The following is an 18,489-nucleotide window of genomic DNA, read 5'->3' on the forward strand; positions in this document are numbered from 1 at the left end:
TGACTGGCTGGGCCGCGCCCGCTGGGGTAGGCTGCGCGCCGGATATATGTAGCCGGCGGCTGAGCACGCCGCTGCGTGAGGCGCTTCTCGTCCGCCGGGCCCTGTGGTGAAGCGGTGCCTCCGCTCCCGTCCCGCTCTGCCCGCAGGTGAGGGGGGTGGAGGGGCGCGGGGAGGCACCGGCGCGGCCGCGCCTTCCCGGAGGTACCGCGAGCCGCACGCACCGCCGCGCCTGCGAGGCGCCCCCGGCTCTCAGTAGGCCTCGGGCCGTGCGGGACGGCGCTGCCGGCGCCCCCCTCCCCCTTCCCCCCTCCATCCCGCCCGGTGCCCGCGGCGCTTTGTGGCGGGCGCCCTCCCGCCTGACCCGCGGCCGCGCAGCCCTCGTGGGTGTCCGGAGCCTTCGCCCGTGCCCCTGGTGCCGCGGCGGCCTCGGAGCTCCCCGCGGGAGCGGTGCGGGGCAGGGGGGGCGGCGGGGGATCGGCTGCTCGCGGGCCCGCATTGTGCGAGGCGAGGTTTGCGGGTCGAGCTTTGTTCTCGGATTTCCAGGCTCGGGGGCTTTCTCGCCTTCTGCTTTTGGGTTTTGTTTTGGGCAGGTGGGGTCGGGGAGGAGCGCACCCAGAGCCCGAGGTGTTCCCGCTCCGTGGTGAGGTGTTAGTGCGGGTGCAGGGGCAGTGATGGGTGCTCGCACGATCCGCACCTGGGCAGCAGCTCGAGGTGGCTCCCCTGGTGTAACTTCATAGGTGGAGGAAGTTATAATTCGAGCAGGAGAGCATGGATCTTATCCTGGTTTACCGCATGACCTTGGCTGAATCCGAGATTAAGCTAAGATTTAAATGCGAAGTAGTGCTCGTAATGAGACTTTCCAGCATCCTGTAAGGTCCCAGATGTACGTGCTGGAGAAACCCCAGGGGAAAGGTTTCGGTACATCTTCCAGTGCCTCCTCTGGATGTTCCAACGTGTTCCTAATTCCCAGCGGGCTTACCTGGTGGCTTTCTACGTTAAGGCTTGCATGCATATAATAAGTACTCTTTATCAAAAAAAGGATTTTTTTGTTCCACCATCGAGGGAAAGCAGCATTTGCAGCAAGCCGCCATGTTTCCAGTGTGTGCTATTTTTGGCAAGCCCCTGCTCTCACAGCCAGGAGTGACAGCTTTAGGAAATCTGGACACTGCTATCAAGCTCTGGAAGCTTATGCTTCCAGATGCCATAAATCAAACGTGGGGAGGGGTGTGTTGGATTTTTTTTTTATAGCTAACAAGGCTTGTTAGATTGATGTCATAAAGGGAAGTGCAGAAGTTGGCAGACAAAAACTGCATTTCAGACCTTTCCTGATATTCTTCCCTTCGACCAAATTTTCACTTTTCTTACCCTCTTATTCTCCTCTTTGTCTTTGAAGAATAAGCCAAACGATTTTGCTAGATAGCTCTGTGATACTTCCATGATGCTGATGGTAGCATCTTCTCATCCTGTGAACTGAACTCACCTTTCCTGGGCTATTTCAGGCACCATATGTAATGATGTAAAGTTGTGAGTCTAGATTTTTTTTAAGCTTTGTGGATGGCATATGTGGCTGATTTGAAGGTTGGCTGGAAGTATTCACGTGCTTAAAGTCTTACATCCTTATCTTTGTGATGGAGATCTCACGACCTTTTTGACAGCATCACATGTTGCAGGGACTGGTTTGCCTGAAAGGCACTACTAAAACTTGCTAAAAAGTGTGATTTTACAAAGACTGTTAGGAAAAAAAAAATCAATGCAGGAACCTTTGCAAATGTATAGCATAATTTTATAAGGATAAATCTTTTTAAAAACCTGAATCTTGTATATTTTAGGAGGTAAAGAGTGACCCCATCCTGGTTTTTGCTACGTTGTGTTCTTCTAAGTGTGGTCTCCTTAAATTGAAAGCAGGGAAGCATAATGAAAATTAAAGTAGAAAACCTGGTGGGCAGGACTTCATCTCTGTGTGCCAAGCACATCAGGATCTTCTGTTGGGAATCTTTGCATTTTCAGTCGGAGAAACAACAAAAGCACACAAGAGGATTTGTTTGTGCTGTGATGGCAAGACCACTGCTCTGCTGCTCACTTTGCTGCTGGCACAACAGCATCAGTAGAGTTCAACACCACTGATGGTGTTTGAACATCTGAGTTCTAAACAGAATCTTTATGCACTCGAGGAAACAGCACATTCTTTGTTTCAGAGCTTTATTTTTCACCTTGCAAACTGTAAGGCAAACAAACATACAGAGCAACACCTTTTACTGAAAGGGAAATGAAGGTGATGTTGCTTTAAATACATCTTGGTATTTCTGTTGAAAACAGTAGGATCTGGTGAGAGAGCACTCAGAAGACTGACATAAATGGCCTGTTTGGATTAGAAAACATTATTCTAGTTTTTAATATTAGCACCTGGGCCTTTTTATCAGAGTAAGGTGATGACTGATGAATCAAAGAGGAAATCCAAGCAGAGCAGGACTTCAGCAGGGTGGTGCTAGTCTGTTCTACTTGGAACAAACCAAAACCAAAAGTGATGGTTTGCTCTAGAAGACTGGGTGGTGGTTTTTTTTTAATATGTGCCCATATAAAATCTGCAGAATTGAAGTAATTATTGGACTTCCTGGGGTACCTGCTAGTAGACTTGAAAACCTTAAGCAACCTCATAGAGTAATTAAAAAGAAACACTGAAGTCTGGTCCTCAGGTACTGTAAAAGAATCCTTAAACTTTGCAGGCAGTGAATGTTGTACTGGCTTGAGGTCCCAGTTTTGCTATATTAAGTCTGGCCCTCTTCCAGGAAGACATGGCTGGTGCAGTGCTGCTTTCAGAGCAGGAGCCTGGGTGCTGTCACTTATGTAGGAGTGATCTGTGATCAACCTGACTCCTTGCTGAGGCAAAAGTGCAGCACTCCACTGGAAAATGCTGCTGCCCATCTTCCATTTTCATCTGCTCTGCCCTGTGCTGTTTCCTGGCTGCTGCTGGGCTGGCTTTGTTTTGTTTTTAATTTAACAGTGCTGTGTTGGGTCAGTCCTGAGTGCCAGGATACAGCTGATACATCAAGTTTAAGAGTCTTCTGTGACCTAAGTGGGTAGAGGTGAAAGAGTTGATTCTCTTTGCAGTTGTCTGTTGCTTGGCATGCAGAAAATATTTTGAATCTTAATCTTGGTGATTCTAATCCGAGTGGCATGAAGCTTGAATTTCACTGTAGTGTTGATGTAGCTCAGGATTCTGATCTACCTCTTCTGACTGCTGATGAGTGACTTTTGCTTTTTTACTTTAAGAAGCTGCACTGGAGCCAAATGGAAAATTTGCAGACCTAAGAGAAGATGACTGGACCTGCTGCCAACTTCATCGAGATGTTGGAGCAGCTCTTGGATGTCAAAACAAAACCTGTTCTAATGGCAAAATCACAGGGTCTAAATAACTGCTTTATCATGAAGTGGTCTGGAGAGCAGTACAGGCAAAAAGCTGGCTTATTTCTTACTAATGAAAGAGTAAACAAACCATTCTGCACTACCCTACTGCCCTTCAGGATGAAATTTGCATGTTTAAGATGTAATTTTGCAGAAAAACATTGCTTCTAGTTGAGAGCTAAATGAGGTTGAAATAGGTTCAGTTAGAAAGGCAAGTCCTTCCCCCACGCTCGAGAACCCATTTAGGATAATCTGATTTTAGGATTATTAAAATGTAGAAATATTTCTGGGAATTCTCAAGACTTTGAGTTTTCAGAGAACTCAGATTTTGAAGAGGAGTTCCTTTTGGACTTCTGTCAAATCACAAGGGCCATGAGTTTTTCTGTAGTGCTAAATGCAGCAGAGCTCTCTTTTTGTGAGGGTGTGAAGTGCTGTTCGTTAGGCTCAGGACAGGATCTTAGGTTAATGTTACCCCAGGTAACTGTTGAACAGAAGTAATGATTGAGTGGTACCAAGTAGAAACTTGGAAGCCAAGTGAAACAACTTTAAAAAGGAAGAAAAAAATCTCCAAATCCCCACCATGTTAAGCTCAGTACCCAGGGATGGCAAAGTGTTTTGAGGGATGGATAAAAACCCCAAGCACCTTGTTGAGAATTTCTTACTATATCACTTTTAATAGCAAGTTTTCAAGGTTCTTCTAGGTTAGATTTTTTTTTTTTCTTCTCTTGTAAACAGGACCTAATTTGCTGTTTGTCTTTGGAGCTTTATGCTCTTAGCCACAGGAATAGTGTCTGGTATGATTTTACTTACCCAGATGAATGTTCATCTCTCACTGTAGGGGTACAGATGCTGATCTTAAGTACAGTAACTTACACTTCAGGTGATCTTTGTGTTTTTAATCTGCTTTTGGGCTTAATGCCCTGGAAATAACACTTCTCCAAAATTATCTCTTTTCTCTTAGACTCTGACTGAAAGCATTACAGGTCTTCAGTTTGTCTCTTTCTTGCTTGGTAGAGCTGGAAAATACAAGAAGTGCTGATTTTTGTCTAAAAAATGGCAGATTCCATCCTATCCATCAACTTGTGGATCACACTTAGGTTTGTTAGCAAAAACACAGGCAGGCTTCTACACTGACAGCTCTTCAGCAATTGCTGGTTTGTTTATTTGTATTCTCCCAGTGTTTGAAGGGCTGTGCATTGCTGCTGAGTAAGGCTTCCCATCTGCCACTGGCAAGCAGAGGGTTTTTTTGGTACTGACTGAATGTAATTCTGAATTATTTTTTAATCTTGTGATGAAAACTTTTTTTTTAAATTTGGCTTAAGTTTTGTTTGGTTGCTTGGATGATTTAATAGGAAATAGTTAATCTTGTAACTTAATTTTTCTTACCCATATATTGGTGTAATATATGGCTTTTCTAGAGTGTCCCTTGTCAGTGTGTCCCAAAGCTTCAGAAGGGGCTCAGGCATTGCTCTGCCTTTCTGCTGCATTTGGATAATTAGGCACACAGAAAGCTGTTTGCCTGGTGATTCTGGTTGCTGTGTGATTATTTTTCTAGGATCTAGTTCCTTGTAACACCTCAAGTATCTTATGAATGTAGGCACTGCCTGTCTTTGTAGGTTGTGTGGGTCATGCAGTGGGGATGAGTCACAAGTGAAAGGAGAAATAGCTGTGCTAATTTGACAGTCCAGATCCACGTTTTATTAGGTGCTGGTTTGGGAGATTATTAAAGGCTCCTCTGTCTGCATGATGTGTCTGACACTTCATTCACACTGCTCTTAAGTGCCTGCTTCTGGAAGTTCCTGGTGAATGCACTCATCTTACAGGCCATCTCAATATTTCCTGGAGATGCAAGTAAGAATTGAATGTTGGTAACTTCAAAACTTGGCCCAATTTGATCCTCAAGTATTTATTTATTTATTGCATAATTTATCCCATCATTCAGCTTCCATTGATTGTGGCAAGCAAGCATCTTGCCTCCTGTGGAATTGTGCTGACTTAAGGTAACTTCTTCCAGGGTGAATAGTTTGCCTCTGAATCGGTCAAAAGGCAGAAAAGATGAACTGGCTGCAGGTAGGCAGCTGTAATGGCTTGTGTCTAAAATACACAGGGCTGTGCTGCAGTGACATTGTCTGCATCCAGTGGGAAGCAAGTAATGAGACCTATTTTTTAAGCAGATTAGTGTTTTGGGACTTCATTTGCCTGCTTATTTGAGGTGCATTTTCAACTCTCTATAATTTAGGCTCAGGTCAACAACTGGATTATTTAGGGTTTCTTTGTTCCTCTTGGATAGTTAAGGCTGTATTAAAATAAGGGTATCTCAGTGTATCTGCAGTCTTTGTGTTTTAAATGCACATTTACTTAACATCACTCTTCCTACTTGAGTAAGCTGGTGTGATGATATTAATCCCCAGCTGGGATGGGCCCTGGAATTTGCCGTAGGGTGTGAGTTTAGCTTGTGTTCCATTGTTCACTTCATTGTTTTGGTACATGGTTCACACAGGTACCAGCCTCATTTTTTTTTTTTAAATTGCCTAGTCAGCAGCAGAGCAGATGCTATTCATGTAAAATGTGTGGAGAGTTGGAATCAACTGTATTGGTTGTTTTGTTGTTAAACTTTCAGTCTGTGTCATGCTTCTTAGGGGCCTACTTGGCATTTTCTTCATTCTTTTCTTTTTATTTTTTTTTTAATCCATAACAGCAGCAGTAACTGCTTCTATAGCTGGTTATTCCATCTAGATAAATGGTTGGTGGCTTTGAGCATGCTCACTTGTTGCTAAGCAACTTGGAGAAATCCCAAATGACACTTAATTATGCAATCCTATTAACTGTTGACCAGACCTTTAATTTCCAGCAAACTTGCTGTTTGCCACAGTTGTGGTGTGTTGTGCTTGGATACAGGCACTGCTTTTCCATGTGAGCTTCTCCTGTTGTTTCTTTGGTTTCCAAAAAGCCTTTTTAAGTTAAGGAATTCACTGATCCCAAAATGAGGGAGTGGAGTTGTGTGAAAAGTTTGACATTCTGAATGGCTGTTTTGGCACCCTGTAAACTCCAGCAGTTGGTAGAGATGGAAAGAGTGGAGTTCAGATGGGCACCTTATAGCACTTGGGTAGCCAAAGGAGAAGGAGTGAACTGCTGTAATATTCCAGTCAGGACTAGAATGCATCTTAGGAACTTTGTGCTTCTTAGCAAGGTTCCTTGTATTGAAATGCAAGTCAGAAAAATGTAATTAAAGATGGTGGAGAACAAAGAGGCAAGGCTAATGTTAAAAACACATCAGAGCCTGTTAAGATTGATTGAATTTTAACTTGTCTTGTTAGAATTAATTTTTTTTCCTTGACAGAAGATGTTTAAAATTGCCAGAATCTTTGGGAAGTGAAATTTGGGTTTTGGTCCTTTGGCTTGTTGCATCAGGCCAAGGGGCTTTTGCCTGAGTCTTGGACTGGTTGTCCTGAGCCCAGACATCCTGTGATGTGCATAAGACACATTTATTGTGTAGGAAGTCCAGTAGAAGCAACATTCAGGCTAAACTTGTCTGATTCAAAAATTTTAAAAAGCCCAAATCAACAAAACCCCCAAACAAATAGAATTGGAATGGCAATAATTAGTTTACTTTCACCATGTTGCAGTTTGGTAAGAAAATAATAATCAATGCTAGCTGTGAGTGCTGAGTCTATTTTTCTGTACACTAATATACTAATAGGTTTTGTGGACCAAAATCTGAATTTGCTAATGTGCAATTTACATAAATGGCTCTAATTTACATAACAGTATTTTAGAAATTCAGTGCCTGACATTGATTTTCTGCCAAGTGGGAGCATTGTAACAGATGGTGGAATTTTCCACCAGCCAGGTGATAACCACTGTAAAGGAGGTATTTGTCTTCCTCTAAGCCCTTGGCTTAAAGGAAGGGGCTCAGTTATGCTGCAGAATTGTTATGATGTACTTGTTATAATTTGACTTATCCAATTTGTTTTACATATGGGATAATATGAATGCATGATTATGAATGAATCTTAAATAATCAGATTTTCGGCTTTTCCTGTCAATTTTCACCCTTTCATCATTATGTCAATTGACAGGAAAATGTGTGGATAAGCTTTTATCAGGAGTCGTGTAGTGACAGTTCAAACATTTGGTGCTATTATGTGCTGTGCAATGAAAATGCAGTATCAAGTATTAGCAGTTTTTCTTGCATCAGGGAATGGTGGAGTAGTAAATTGCTCATGAGAGGTAGGGAGTAAATATTCTGAGGAGGTGCTTGGCTTCCACCATTCAGGTTGTGCTGGCTGGAGAACAAGAGCAGATGGCAGCTGGCGACGTAGCAGCAGGTGCAGCAGCAGTAAAACCAGATTGTTGTCCTCTGATTAGGTCATGTAGAGGTTTTTCCCATTTCTTTTCAGATCTGCTTGAAAGCAACTGGACACTCAGCAATTCTTCTTCTCATGTTAGGAGTTAGTTCTGATAGATTTGTATTTTTTTTTTACCCTTAGCAGGAGGGAAGTGGTTTTATATATATTTTTAAGCATGTAAGTATGACAGACCTAATCAAGCCACTTGACTTCCAATATTTCTTGAGACCAGCATGGAAGATGATGTGCCTGTGGGTTATTGCAGGTGAGGACTTTCACTGAAGAACAAAAGTCTGAAAGAGCTGTTGATAAATTAGCTGTTGAGATTTGAGTGTTACAGGAAGATTTTGCCATAATGTGAGAATGTCAAGCTTTGTACATTGCTGTTGTAGGAAGCACTTGAACATAATTCTCAGAAGAGCCTGATTGATCATTTATCAGAACTGAATATCTGTAGGAATAAGCTTGAATTCCAGGGAAGCTGTATTTTCACAGAGGAATTAAGTGTACCTTCTGCCAATCTCCAAATGGTGATCTTGGTGTATGGTAGGGCTGGCTTCCTGGCTGTAAACTGATAGCACAGAAGCACATTTATTAACTGTTGTGGAGCAAATCAATCCTGCATTGTCAGTTAAGCTGACTGGAGCTAGAAGTGCAGGTCATGTCTGTGTGCCATCTCTCACTGCTGTAGGGTTGGCCTGCTCCAGGAGCTTCACAAGCACTCAGGAGGAAACAAAGTGGCATGAGGAAGTCAACAGTGGTAGCCACCACTCAGCTGTACTTTACCTTTGCTGTGTGTTCTTATTGCCTTATAATATTTTATGGGGATCTCATTTAACATGCAATAGAGGGCAAGAGTTCATCTGGAGGTTTTTGTCACCTCAGATTGTGCTGGGTGTTGGACATCTGTATCTGTAATATATTACACTTAGAGTTCAAAGGCTCCTGCAAAACCACAGATGGTGGAACCTTCCTGAAATGAAAGTGATTTGCAGAATCTGAGCATTTCCTCCAGGCCAGACCCAGCCATGTACTATTTTTTCCTCTTCCTTTCTGCATGGTTAGCTCTTGAAAACATCCTCAAACAGCTGAAAACTTCTGAATGTTTTGAAAAACCTCTTTAAGTTCTAGTTCATGTTTAGTCCTGCACATTATCACATAGGTGACATTTTTTGTGTGGTGGTGATAGACACATATCCTGCTGAAAGAGAGGGAGTTCATGGACACATCCTCTGGAGCCCACCAGATCTTTTTCCCTGTGTTTAAACCGAGGAAAAAGTGAGTTTTAAAATAGAATGGGAAGATTTGTCATTTATTCTAGACTTAAAAAATGATCAGGTGTGATTGTATAAAAAGCAGAGAAAAACACATCAATGTATAGATAATTGCAGTTCCTCTTGCTTGAACCTCATCTGCATTCCTCCAGCAAAGCTGGATGCAGTGCATTCTGGCCACTGCTGGGAGTTTGGGTGTGATCACATCCTCAGGTCTGTTACCTGGGTGTTCTGACAGTGTGGCTAAACATTGCCTTGTCCCTTGATTATCATGTGTTGGGTGTTTGACCATTGATGGAGATATATGAAGTTTGTCAGGTTCATTTGGATGTAGCATCACCTAAAGTACCAGCTTCCATGGCATCTTTTTAAGTACATTTGCCTCTTTGAGGCTTAAAGCTTCTGTTTAGCATTCCTGGTCCATCCAGCAGCGTGGTTGTGACTTCCTTTGCAGCCCTGTGTATGTTGTGTGTTTGAAGTTGTCACTGCAGTAACACCAGCCTGGTCACCTCTGTCTTCTGAAACTCTGCTGTCAGTTCTTGGTGTCTAAAGGACAAGTTCTCTGAAATTCATTAAATACAGTGAATATCTAATGTTTAAGATCCATGGATGAACTGGGACAGGGCTTAGTACAAGCAGGTGGGAAAGCCAGTCTTTTTCTTTCCCTTTTGCTGTGTTTGAAGGATAAGTTGTGGGCAGCTCAGTTTTCCCAGGATCTGGGATGCTCTTGTATAGTGACAAGAGAGAGCTTGTCCTAAGACATGCCTGGCTTGGCATGAGCATTTGCAAGCTCCATCTAGATTAGTTTATGCTGAAAGCCTGCTTAATTTGGCTTCCTTTTTTAACCCCAGTCTGTGTTCCAGCTGTGATCCAGTCTGGGTTTTCCCCCAGTCCTTGATGCCATGATTTCTCATCACTATTTATAGATACCAGTATTAAATAAAAGCAGATAAGTAATCAATGATTCCAGAATTGCTTTTTAGAAGGCTCAGCTGCATAGTGTTGGGTTTGACTAGCACATCACACTTGGAGACTGTGCATATGGAATTTGAATACCATGTGTTTGGGGAAAGGGCTCTAGTGAAGGAAACTGGGGGTCAGTAGTGGGGAGAGAGTTCTTTCAGCAGCAGAACTGTTTGCTAAGTCCCCATTCTCTACTGATTGGCACAACTGGATGTGAAGCAGAAAAATCTGCTGTTGATTCTGTGTTTGGTACACAGATATGCCCTCCTATTGATATTTATCCCTCTAAGTTTAAACCTATTTTGAATGAGTTTGAACAGTGTTTGAGTATTTAATAACAAGGAAATGTGGGAATGTGCTTTGGTTTGGGCTGGCCTGTCCTGAAGATGTGTATTGTGTAACCTACCTGCAAAGACTTTATTTTGGTAACTTACAGATCCATGGAAGGTGGGTGGAAGGTACCCAGATGGATTTGTCCCTGGGCATGGGTGATGCTGTTCAGTTCACTGGTGGTTTGAATTTAAGTGAGAAGTGACTTGCTGAGATTGGTGGAAGCCAGGGGAAGAGCAGTGTGTGTTTGTTTGTAGCATAATAATTTTAATATAATGTAATATTCCTCCAGAGTGCTTGACACTCACAGCAAGTAGTGCAGTGCTGCTGATAAAAATAGATTGGACTTACTCTGATCTTCTAAAAATGCCCCTAATACAGTAGCACAGGCTTTGCCTGAGAACATCTGACTTTTAATTCTGATTGTGAAGTCAAGTGAGGTAAGTAGAATTTGGATCGACTGTAAATGTCTTAGCCACTTAGCAAATCCTCTTGAAGAACCTTTACTTGCCACCTGGTTTTTCCTGAGGATATGTGGGATGATTAACTACTGGCAGGTTATGAGGTGACCTCTCCCACCTCTGGTTTGGTACCCAGGAATCCTCTCCCTGGCACCAAAACTCTGACTCTGAAAACACTTTGCTTAAACTGCTTACGGGGTAAAACACAGTGCTGGTGCGTGCTTTCTGCTGTGATTAGGTGGCTTATGCAGTCAGGATGTGAACAGCCATTTGAAATGCTTGTGCTTGATGGAGCTTTTGTTTTTTTCCATAGTTTTCAGTTGACCAAAGAAATGGTGATGGAGAAGCCAAGTCCCCTGCTGGTCGGGCGGGAATTTGTGAGGCAGTACTATACCCTGCTGAACCAAGCACCTGACTATTTGCACAGGTAAAGCTCTGCTTCACTTTCACCTGCTTTTCTCTGTGAATTTAATGTGTGCTAAAATTGGTGAATGATCTTACTACTGTGTCTTAGCTTGTTGAATTTTGTCACTTAAACTGATCTATTCAAGATGCTGAGTGTCGTTTTTAGTCTTGGTTTTGATCAAATGGGTTAAAAGATGGATAATAAAGATCACAAGAATTCTTTAAATGTCTAAGTTCTGGTTCTAACTTAAATGCTGCTTATCACTTCTGCTTGTAATCAATATAAATTGAAGTTGGAGAAATACCACTTAGTTAAGTTTTTCTGTGGTTTTTGGCTTGATAAAATGCTCCCTGACTATGAGGAGACATTGAATAAGTTGTGTGCTGGTCTCTCTTGGGAGTCACACCAGCTCTTTCTTAAAGGAAAGTCAGGAAATTGAATTGCAGCAAACTATAGTTCATTATCTAAACAAATAGGTCCTGTTTGGTTTGACAGGTATCCTTCCTCAAACTAGTCTTATTTATGAAGATGCATTTTGTTTTGCTATGTTTTGAGTAGCTAGATAGTTTCTGAAACCTTTCTGCTTTCAATCTCAGGAACACTTAGAGTGTTTCCCCACTTAGGTGGGCAGCTGACCTCATCCCTTTGGGTCAGAGGACAGTTGACTCTGTGCCATGGAATCCATTCCAGTCTTTTATGTGCTGGCAGAGTGCAGTACCATGGTGCTTAGGGCATTTCAGCTGGTAACCTCTCAGTTACAGGAAGGAAGATTTACCTGCAGTACTTTCTTACTGTAAAAGAGCAAAACAGTCCCACTGATCCCTGCTCAAGCTTGAAATCAGACCTTGAGGGGGAGCCTGCAGCATTCCAGATGTTCAGGGTATTGCTTTGGGGATCTTGTGAGAAAGGGGATTGGATCATGAGCTCCCATGAGACTTTGGTTTTGGCTGTTGGTGCCTGGGTCTCTGACACACCTGAATGCTGCAGCTTCCAGGAGAACTTTGTTTTCCCCCCACCCCTGGATTGGTAACAGGATTATGAGATTTTGTGGCTTTATTCAAGTGATTCAGACAGGAAAATTGGAAGTGTATTATTCATACTACACTCTAATGTAGAGGCTCAATAGCAAAGCTTGGCATTAAAATACTTCTTTCCAACAGGTTTTATGGAAAGAACTCTTCCTATGTCCACGGTGGCTTGGATTCCAATGGAAAACCAGCTGATGCAGTCTATGGGCAATCTGTAAGAACTTTAAAAAAGAAAGCTGTTCTTTCCTTCTATTTTGTCACCTTTATGGTTGAGAAATGTATCTAGCTGTGATTCACCCCCACCCTGTTCAAGTGCTTTCTGTAAAAGAAAATAAAAATGGGGAGGAATAAAACCCTCATGACTGTAGACACCAATAGTAGGCAAAATGTTCTTCCTTTATAGAAAGTTCATAATGTGAAATTGCTTGCAAAGCAAACTTAGCAAGCATCCTGCCAACTTTCTCTCTCTTAAACCAATTTTTGTGGTTTTACTTTTTCTGAAATCTGCTAACTTGTCAGAAATCGCTTCTGCAGCATAACCCACATGTACCTTCCTTTGCTAGGATATCCACAAGAAGGTGCTGTCACTAAACTTCAAGGATTGCCACACAAAGATCCGTCACGTGGATGCCCACGCCACCCTCAACGACGGTGTGGTGGTGCAGGTGATGGGGGAGCTCTCCAATAACATGCAGCCCGTGCGCAGGTTCATGCAGACCTTCGTGCTCGCTCCTGAGGTGGGTTCTCTCTGCTCAGGGTTACACTGGCAAGCTAACCTGCCACAAAATTCAGCAATTAACGTTCTGAAAGTTCCTTTGGGAATTATACTGCTTCTGTGGGATTGTACATTAACCTTGGATATTGAAATCGGTTATAAACACCCCGACTTTGGACTCCTAGGTTACTGCAATATATTTTTAATAAGGCATATTAAAATTATATTCTCTTTGATTTGCTACTGAAAAAGTAGTAGTAGAAAGAGGGGAATGCTTCCTGTAACTTGAAAAATATACATTCCAGATTTTCATGTTCCTAAAGTGCTGATTTGAAGTGGTATTTTTAAATAGGTTTTTTTTTTAAAAGCAGTTCACAGAATTGAAAATGATAGTGGAAAAGGAGTGTTGCAAGATCACCCTATTTTTCCAATGTGACTTGGAGATAATTGATACTTTAGACACCAGGAATTTGTCACTCACAGTTCTTCAGTGTTGTGAGCTATTGGAAGTAAAAGCACTTCAACATTTTTTTTCCTTTGTTCTGCCCATACTTGGCTTGCTCGGAGTGATGTCTTTTTTTCTTTCTTGTTTTCCTGGCCCAAATAGCATTTTCTTAAGAGGCAGATTTAGATTAGTCTTGTGGGAAGGATGATTTGCTCAAACCTTTGTTTTCACATTATTTAAATTTTTACATTACTGGATTATTGTAATTGATTCAGTTCTTCCCTTTGATTTGCTCTTAGGGCTCTGTTGCAAACAAGTTCTATGTCCACAACGATATCTTCCGCTACCAGGATGAGGTTTTTGGGGACTCTGATACTGAACCTCCAGAGGGTAAGTAGCAGAAATTTTTGGATGGTCCTGTTGGTGTTTGGTTCTGGATCTGTATCAACATTCTGTTCCCAAATCAAAGGAAATCTACTTGCTGGAGAAGACAGATCAGTGTTAAATTTAATGTGCTTGTAGGTTTTTTTCCTTGCCCATAGTGCTTTACAGTCCAGCAAGGAGTCGTGACATGCAGGTGATTATTTTTCTGGCATAATCTGTTTCTATTACAAGAGCTCTAAGACTTCTTTTGGCAGTTGCAGTCAGATTTGTAGGTTATAAATCTGGTTCTCTGAAGTATTTTGAACATGTTTTCTAATCTTGGTCAAAACTGAGAAACCAAAGTGATAGTGGAAATATAGAAGTCTGTTTCATGTCACATCGCGAAAGTGCTTTCTCTGTGCTCTTTGGTAGAAACTTCACCTGTATTTTGTGATAGGTAGCTTGTGTTTGAACCTCATACTAAAGATGTCTTTTATGTTTTTTTTCTTTTCTAACCTTACTTAGAATCAGAGGAGGAAGGGGAAGAACCTGAGGAAAGACAGCAGACCCCTGAGGCTGTTCCTGATGATAGTGGTGCTTATTATGAGCAGGCTGTCAGGTAATAATATATTTATAGATAAAGTCTGGTGTTGGATGAAACTGACTCCTTGTAGAACAGGTCACATTAATTTATTGCCATTATGAGTTTCCTTCTGACAGTCAAAACATTTCTATTTATTCATCAGCTGAAATCAAAATACTGTTAGGCTGAACATGGAGACTCTGGATTTTTAAAATTTTTTTGCTGCTGCTTTATAGTGTACCAGTGCAAAATTTGCATCCCTGTGCAGTGTGGCCTTACTTAACCTTGTTCTTCCTCTCAGATGTCATGTGCCTGACTTCTGTATTGGATAAGTAGCACTGCTTATCACCAGTAATGGAATAAATAGAATGCCACCTTTTTTTTCCTGCTTTTTGTGTTGCTGTATAATAGCAATGACATTGAGGAACACCTGGAAGAGACAGCTGCAGAGGCAGAGCCTGAGCCGGAGGCAGAACCTGAACAGGAGCCTGAACCTGAGGTGCAGGAAGAGAAGTCTGAGCCAGTATTAGAGGAATCTGCTCCAGAAGAGACTGTGGAAAAGAGTCCTTCTCCAGCTCCTGCTGATCCAGCTCCTGCAGTGCAAGAGGACTCCAGGGTAATGACAGTGGATCTCTTTCATCTGATGTTGTTTCATCAGTATGGCTCTCCTGTTTATTTACAGAGCTTTATTTTTACCTGGGGATTTTTGTCACTTCTCAGGGTTAAGGAAAGTAAAAGTGGACAGATTGGGTCAGGAATCCAATACTTTGGTTAAACTTGATGTGATACTTTGGTGTTGGGCCACTGCTGTGTCCTGTTTCAACTCTGGAATTCAGAAATAGAGTAGAAGTATGACTCCATTGTCATTACACTGAGTCTTTTGAATTTAAGTAATTTGAAGGAAATTGTGGGGGAAACTGCTACTGGCTGGGTCTTGATTTTCAGGTGTAAGTTAAAATTTGTTCCTGTTACCCTGTGTCTGTTACCTGTCCTATCAGTAATGTATTTCAGAAGGAGTTGTAGTTATGTTATTATAATTGTTTTTTTTATTATTTTGTTTTTTTAAAGACATTTTCCTGGGCATCAGTAACCAGCAAGAACCTTCCTCCCAGTGGGGCTGTCCCAGTATCAGGAATACCACCTCATGTTGTGAAAGTACCAGTCTCACAGGTAGGAATCCAGCACCTGGAGAGGTTTAAGCACTAAACTTGCTGAGAGGGGGGGAAAAAAAGAGGGAAATCTACTTGCTTCTGGTTTGACTCCCCAGGCCCCAAAGACTTCTGTGATGCCTGGTAGACTTGATGAAGATGTTATTCCTTGGTTTTTGGGTTGAAAAAGAATTGTTTCTCAAGGAGGAAACCAGAATGTTCATGTGAATGCTGCTTGCTTTTAGCATATAAGCCAACATGAGCTAATGTGTTTTTTAGTCACAGGTGGAAAAAACTATTACTTTTTCCTGGTTTTCTTTTATTGCCAACTTGACAGTGAGCTCTTGAAAGCTGAACCTGCTGGTATGTCTGACTCCTTACTGTTCTCTTTTTGAATTGATGCAGCCCCGCCCTGAGGCAAAGCCTGAATCTCAGACCCCCCCTCAGAGACCCCAGAGGGATCAGCGAGTGAGGGAGCAGCGAACGAGCATCCCACCACAGCGGGGTCCTAGGCCAAGTAAGAGAAGCTGCAGAGAATCTGTTTTCTTTTGCTTAAAGGTTTTGGTGAAGGAATGTAATAATTAAAGCTTTTAAAATCTCATTTTTGTCAGTAAGCACACAATTTTTACTCAAGTAAAAATTCAAGCTTGGCCTCAGCCAGGTGATAAAAAGCAAACTGCTACACACTTGCTAGTGTAGAAATGCTTTCATTTTTTTATATATGAATGGATGGACAGTGTGAATTGGTTCTAAAGGTGTTAATTCTGACTATGCCTTGTTTTTGTTTGTGGTGAGAACTGACTTTTCTAAAATCACTTTTACTTTTCTGTTCAAGTTCGTGAGGGTGAACAAGGCGATGTGGAAACCAGGCGGATTGTGAGATACCCAGACAGTCATCAGCTGTTTGTTGGGAACCTTCCCCATGATGTGGATAAATCTGAACTTAAAGACTTTTTCCAAAGTAAGTTGATTGCTTTGCTGGCCTCTGGGGGATGGGGGTTGCAGCCATAGGCGTGGTCAACAGAGCATTCTAATGTATGACCCAAGAACTTGGCTTTTCTCTTGCAGGCTATGGCAATGTTGTTGAACTCCGCATCAACAGTGGTGGAAAGCTCCCTAATTTTGGGTTTGTGGTGTTTGATGATCCTGAGCCAGTTCAGAAGATCCTTAGCAACAGGGTAATTAAATAAATTTCTAGTCAGTGGTTTTTGGTCTGTTGACAACAGACTATGTTTTTCAGCTTAAGTGGAAGAGATTGTACTTGATCCCTTTAGGGTTTTTTGAACATATTAAAGTAGGTGTGATGTTTTTCCCTCCTATTACCAAGATTTGTGCAGTGTTTTGTCATTGAAGTAGCTTGTAGCAGCTCATTACAGAACCTTTTTCTAGTGGGAGGTTGCTGAACACAAGGAAGTGTATAAATAGCTTTTAGGAAGACAAGGTAGAGAGAGTGATTCCATGGACAAGTAGAATCTTGTTTGTCAGAGGCTGAAAGGAGAAGCTGTATCAGTGTGCACGCTGAAAAGAATTTTGCTAACAAAGGCAGGAGGTACCTGCTCAGCCTGTCAGCAGTGATTGCTAATGCACAATGTGTGCCTATGCCTGTCTGCCATGGTAGGCAGGGACTCTGAATGCACCCTTACAACCATGCAGTGAGCTTGCTTACAGTCCACCTCTTTCTATGACATTTCTATCAGAATGTTCAGTATTAAGCCTGAGATGGCTTTTCAGGGATCACTCCTTCCCGTCTTTATTTCCTCCACTGAAGCCCTAAGACTGGATGCATGGTTTGGCTATTGCCATTGTTCAGTAAGTAATCCAAAGACCCTTCAGTCTTTCATAGAGAGGAGGGTATGAGACAAAGTTGCAGGAATCTGCTTGACCTTGAAGAGCTCCTGGTGACCCATCAATGACAGTACCCTCTCTGCTTCTGTTGCAGCCCATCATGTTCAGGGGAGAGGTGCGCCTGAACGTGGAGGAGAAGAAAACACGAGCTGCCAGGGAGGGAGACCGCAGAGATAACAGACCCCGTGGACCTGGAGGCACTCGTGGGGGGCTGGGAGGTGGGATTCGAGGGCCTCCACGTGGAGGAATGTCCCAGAAGCCAGGATTTGGAGCTGGAAGGGGGATCGGGCAACGCCAGTGAATTCATCGCGGATGTTGACGTGGTGGCGCAAACCCTTTTTCCTGCAGATTTGTGAATTTCAGCCTTGGGTATCTTGGAATGTGGCCCTAGCCTGTTATAGACTGCTACGTTTGATACTATTTTGGCCCCTTTTTTGTTTGTGTTATGGTTCTGTGATTTATTTTTTTCTAGTCCTTGTCCCAGATTCCAGCTTTGTGGAACAACGTTTTAGGAAAAGTGGATTTTAAAAAGAAAAGAACTGAATTTTCTTGTTCACCTCAAACTTACGGACTGATTTTTGGTTTTTTGGTACCAGTGGTTTTTCCTAAAGGAATGTCTTTTTCTTTTTTCTTTTGGTTTTTTTTTTCTCCTCCCCTCTTTCTACTGAATTTGGGTGCAGTCAGCGGAATAATATTTCACGTGCATGCGTTCAAGAGCCTGTAGGAAAACATAGTTCTTGGCAAGTATTCCAAGGGCAGAAAAGCAAAACTCTTGGTGTTTCTTTGAGGGTCATATGAACATCCTCCAGTCTGGAGACATTGCCACTTGAAAAATTGACTTTCACCTTTCTCTGTGGCGCTGTAAAAGTGGAATAATGAGTATCCGTAGAATCTTTTTTCCTTTTGATACATGATCACAGCAAGGAATTCGAACTACTGTTTTACCACTTTGAAATTTTGGATTGTGGGATAGGTTTTAAATGTCTAGAACTTGACTCTTCAAACACTTTTCCTGAACTTGTGAAATTTTTTATTGAAATAGGGAGTTTTTTTCATGTTTAGTTTGTATTTGTATAAAAAAAAGCAAAATTGTTGTGCCTTCTATTTATCTCTCATTCCAGTTTTGGCAAATTGTTTAAAAAATAAAAATAAAAAAGGTCTAGATTTGCTTTATCAA

At 42.1% G+C, this 18,489-nt stretch overlaps 1 protein-coding gene across 2 annotated transcripts; it reads left to right on the top strand.

The window, feature by feature from the left end:
* The first annotated feature begins 36 nt into the window (after positions 1–36).
* Positions 37–18,489, top strand: G3BP1 (G3BP stress granule assembly factor 1). Of its 2 annotated transcripts, none has more exons than XM_033073339.2 (12): positions 37–146; positions 11,093–11,206; positions 12,346–12,427; positions 12,777–12,950; positions 13,673–13,763; positions 14,262–14,355; positions 14,731–14,935; positions 15,388–15,489; positions 15,873–15,984; positions 16,303–16,428; positions 16,536–16,645; positions 17,407–18,489. In XM_033073339.2, the coding sequence occupies exons 2-12, from the start codon at positions 11,112–11,114 to the stop codon at positions 17,611–17,613; spliced, it is 1,398 nt and encodes a 465-aa protein (XP_032929230.1). In that variant the 5' UTR covers positions 37–146; positions 11,093–11,111; the 3' UTR covers positions 17,614–18,489. The 2 variants fall into 2 exon arrangements, with proteins under 2 accessions (XP_032929230.1, XP_032929228.1); XM_033073337.2 differs by having other exon boundaries at positions 38–146; positions 16,515–16,645.

The sequence above is a fragment of the Catharus ustulatus genome, chromosome 15, assembly GCF_009819885.2.
Source record: "Catharus ustulatus isolate bCatUst1 chromosome 15, bCatUst1.pri.v2, whole genome shotgun sequence".
Lineage (NCBI taxonomy): Eukaryota > Metazoa > Chordata > Aves > Passeriformes > Turdidae > Catharus > Catharus ustulatus.